This window comes from Dreissena polymorpha, chromosome 5 (assembly GCF_020536995.1).
Source record: "Dreissena polymorpha isolate Duluth1 chromosome 5, UMN_Dpol_1.0, whole genome shotgun sequence".
NCBI lineage: Eukaryota > Metazoa > Mollusca > Bivalvia > Myida > Dreissenidae > Dreissena > Dreissena polymorpha.
The window spans coordinates 19,696,217-19,700,218 of record NC_068359.1 but is presented as its reverse complement, the minus strand read 5'-3'; the positions used below and the strand labels follow the sequence as shown (position 1 = coordinate 19,700,218).

At 42.8% G+C, this 4,002-nt stretch overlaps 1 protein-coding gene across 1 annotated transcript; it reads left to right on the top strand.

Moving 5' to 3' along the window:
• The first annotated feature begins 665 nt into the window (after positions 1-665).
• On the top strand, positions 666-2,985 carry LOC127831088 (uncharacterized). Its single transcript, XM_052356076.1, has 3 exons — positions 666-1,018; positions 1,355-1,534; positions 2,103-2,985. Exons 1-3 carry the CDS (start codon positions 666-668, stop codon positions 2,983-2,985), a joined length of 1,416 nt encoding a protein of 471 aa, XP_052212036.1.
• Positions 2,986-4,002: the final 1,017 nt, after the last annotated feature.

The window sequence follows — 4,002 nt, the reverse complement described above, 5'->3', positions numbered from 1 at the left end:
AGTAGCAAATTCTATGCATGAACTTGATTCAGATGCTGAAATCTTATTGTTGCTTGGCAGAGATTATATTGACGCTCACCATGTGCATGACCAAGTGGAGGACCCTCCAGGGACACTATTGCTCAGTGCATCGGTCTGGGTCTGGTGGTTGTTGGGGGAAATTTGTATGGGGAATATGCATGTAAGCAAGTCTGTAAATGTGCACAAAACATATGTACTAGACAGTGGATGTCCCTCTCTGTTCACACCTTGCCACAACAAAGTTATCGTTGAGGCTTTTGATAGAGTATTTGTCAAAGATATAGATGATGACAAACCGTCTTTGCCGATAGAAGACAGAGTAGTTTCCGTAAAAAATAAAGCCAGAAGATGGGTAGCTCCTCTTCCATTCAAAGAGCATAGGGAGAAGTTTCCTAGCAACAGAGACCAAGCCCTAAAAAGGGCCAAACTTTTAGATTTGACCTTGCCTAAGAATCCTGTTAAGGCTCAGCATTTTACCGAGTTCATGGATAAGATTTTGAAAAATGACCATGCAGAAATTGCACCCGAGCTTAAAGCAGGTGATGAATTTTGGTACCTGCCTATTATCATCCACATAAACCAAACCAGATAAGAGGTGTTTTGATTCATCCGCGTCATGCGAAGGCTTATCCTTAAACTTGGTAATGCTAAGCGGGCCTGATCTGACAAATAAACTGATAGGAGTGTTGATGAGATTCAAACGAGAGGTTTTGGCGGTCGTTGCAGACATAGAGCAAATGTTCTACTGTTTCAGTGTTGCTAAAGAGCACAGAAATGTTCTCAGATTCTTTTGGTACGAAGGCAACGACCTAAGCAAACCTCTGGTTGAATACCGCATGTGTAAACATGTCTTTGGGAATAGCCCGTCCCCAGCTGTTGCTACATATGGGTTAAGAAAATCAGTGAGGCAGAAGTTCAAGAGTTTGTATGAAGGGACTTCTATGTCGATGATGGCCTTACCTCTAGGGGTAGTTCTGCTGAAGCTGTTGACTTGCTAGTAAGGTCCCAGGCGGCATTGGCAAAATGTGGTTTACGTCTGTAAAAAATTGCTTCAAACGACCTTGAGGTTTTGAAATTCTTCCCAGCAGATGATTTGAACAATGATCTCAAAAGCATATATTTTGACTAAGGTGATTTGCCTTGACAACGTAGCCTTGGTGTAGGCTGGGACCTGATTCGAGATTCCTTTGTTTTCAAGGTTGATTTGTCTGATAGGCCTCTTTTCAAACGAGGTTCTATCAACGGCGAACAGTTTATTTGACCCCTTAGGTATTGTTGCCCCTCTTGTCATGCTTGGTAGATTGATCATGAGAGATAAAGTTTCCCTGTGCAGTGGTTGGGATTATTCCTTGCCAGCAGAACTTGAAGCCAAGTGGGTCAAATGGAGAGCTGATTTACAAAACCTCTCGGTTGTTCAGATTCCTAGAAGCTACTTCGGTAGGTCACCACAAATCAGATGCATCAGAGTCTGCAATAGCAGCTGTCGCATACCTGGTTGGGGTTCCAGTCTCTGGTGAGAGAAGTGTTGAGTTCGTTTCTGGAAAGGCCAAAGTTGCACCCGCCAGTGGTCACAGTATACTCCGTCTTAAATTGTGTGCTGCCGTTCATGCAGTTAAGCTTTACAAGTCTATATTATACAACATTGATATGGATTTGTCGGATGTCAGGTTTTTCACGGACAGTCGTATTGTTCTCGGTTATTTCAATGACCAGACCAGACGGTTTGTCACGTATGTGAGCAATCGCGTTCAGAAAATCAGAGACGATAGTAGCCCCTCGCAGTGGACTTACATTGCATCAGAGTCAAATCCGGCCGACGTGAGTAACAGAGGTATACCCGGTCCATTAGACCGACAGTCTCTGGTTAAAGGGACCACCTTCCCTTTACAGAGATCCCAAGCCTATACCCGAGTTCTTTCCACTTTAAGAGCCATATTCTGACACAGGAGTACGGCGTCAGGTTACAGTATTTACAACCAGTGTTGATTTCCATGGTTGCCAACCTTTTTTTTGACAGGTTTAAGAAATTCTCAACTTGGAGTTCTCTTATTTCAGCTATTTCTGTTGTTCTAAATCAAAAGGCAGAATTGCTGGGCAAGGGGTCCACATGTTCAAAGGACTGAAACCAGTGTGAGCTTTCTGGGAGTGTTGAGCTATGGAAGAGAACTGTGTCTTCGATTACCTAAATTTCAAAGCGAGTTCTATGCTGATGAGATATCGGTTCTTAGGCTAGAGCAAAGCGTCCAAAAGTGTAGTCCCATTGTGTCATTGAACCCCTTCTTGGATCAGGGTGATTTGTTACGTGTGGGTAAGCGGCTCAGTCGAAGCAGCTTGTCGCAGAGTGAAAAGCACCCACTCATCTTACCAGGCAAGCATCATGTAGCCAAACTTCTAGTGCAGCACTACCATTGTCGTGTTCAGCATCAAGGTCTTCATTACACGGAAGGTGCAGTCAGAGCTGCAGGGTTTTGGATCGCTAGCGGAAAGCGTATGATATCATCAGTACTGCACCATTGCGTGAAATGCAAGAAATTGCGTGGCCAGTTTGCATGTCAGAGGATGTTGGACTTGCCACTTGCCAAAGTTGAGGAAGTCGCCCCTTTCACATACACTGGTGTTGATGTTTTCGGTCTTTGGCATATTACCTCTAGACGCACTCGTGGAGGCCTGACGTCCTCAAAAAGAGGGGCAGTGTTTTTCTCCTGTCAAACTGTTCGGGCTGTGCATATAGAGGTATTGGGGGACATCTCGTCCAGTAGATTCATTAATGCACTGCGTATGTTTGTTGCAGTACGAGGTAAGGTCAGACAGTTTCGCTCTGACCGACGGACCAACTTCATTGGGGCCACTGACAACATACAGGTGGAAGATGTGCCTACAAGGCCTACCTCAGGACGGCAGAGTCAGTTTGGATGTTTAATCCTCCTCATAGTTCGCATATTGGTGGTTCATGGGAACGCATGATAGGGCTTGCTCGTCGCATACTTGAGTCAATGCTAGCAGATGTGAAGAATTTGACCCATGAAATCCGTGTTACTCTCATGACTGAAGTAGCTGCCATAATGAATGCTCGACCCATTGATGCTGTCTCAAATGATCCAGAAAATCCAACAGTTCTGTCTCCTTCTGCTCCGTTAGGTGATCTACACGTAAACGAGTTGTACAAAGAACAGTGGAGAATGGTTCAGTATTTAGCTGATCAGTTTTGGTTGCGTTTGCGACAAGAGAACCTGCAGTCTTTGCAGCCGAAGGGTAAGTGGGCAGAAGAGCAAGACACTGTGCAGGTTGATGATGCTGTTCTTGTCAGGGATCGCGAAGTTTGTCGCAACAGTTGGCCCATGGGTAGAGTTACTCGTGTATTCTCCAGTCAAGACGGCAGATTGCGCAAAGTAGAAGTCGACTTGATAAAAAATAGAAAATGACCTGCTCCCTTAGTTAAAACACAATACAGCTTGAGGCTCAGGACCATACTTCTAAATAGTCTGTTTTGGGCTCTCAGTGAAATGCCAAATTGATAGTATTAAGTAATTGTGTGTACACAATTGATATTATGGTTAGTGAACCCATTTAAATACACCTATAGATTTACTGTATGTATTTACCTCGATAGTATATTGTTTTTCATGTGTTTGTATGAATTTATTTTGGATGTACACTTTAATTCCTGTTTATGTGTCTACAAATGATTTAAACAGAATTTGTTAAATTTGTTCAATGCAAAACAAACCTTTAGCTCATTAATCAATACCAAACATTGATAAATGGAAAGTGTGTACAGCCACATGAAATTAAGATTTATAAACAAAGACTTTACAAATATGTCTTTTTTAAACATAAAGATGTGTTCAAGGGAAATAACCTTGCTGTAGAACTGAAATAAAAAAGATGTTGCTCACATCTAGTATATACACAGGAGAGAAACCATACAAGTGTACAGTTTATGATATAGACTTTGATGCACACAAAAGAGAAACTTTACAA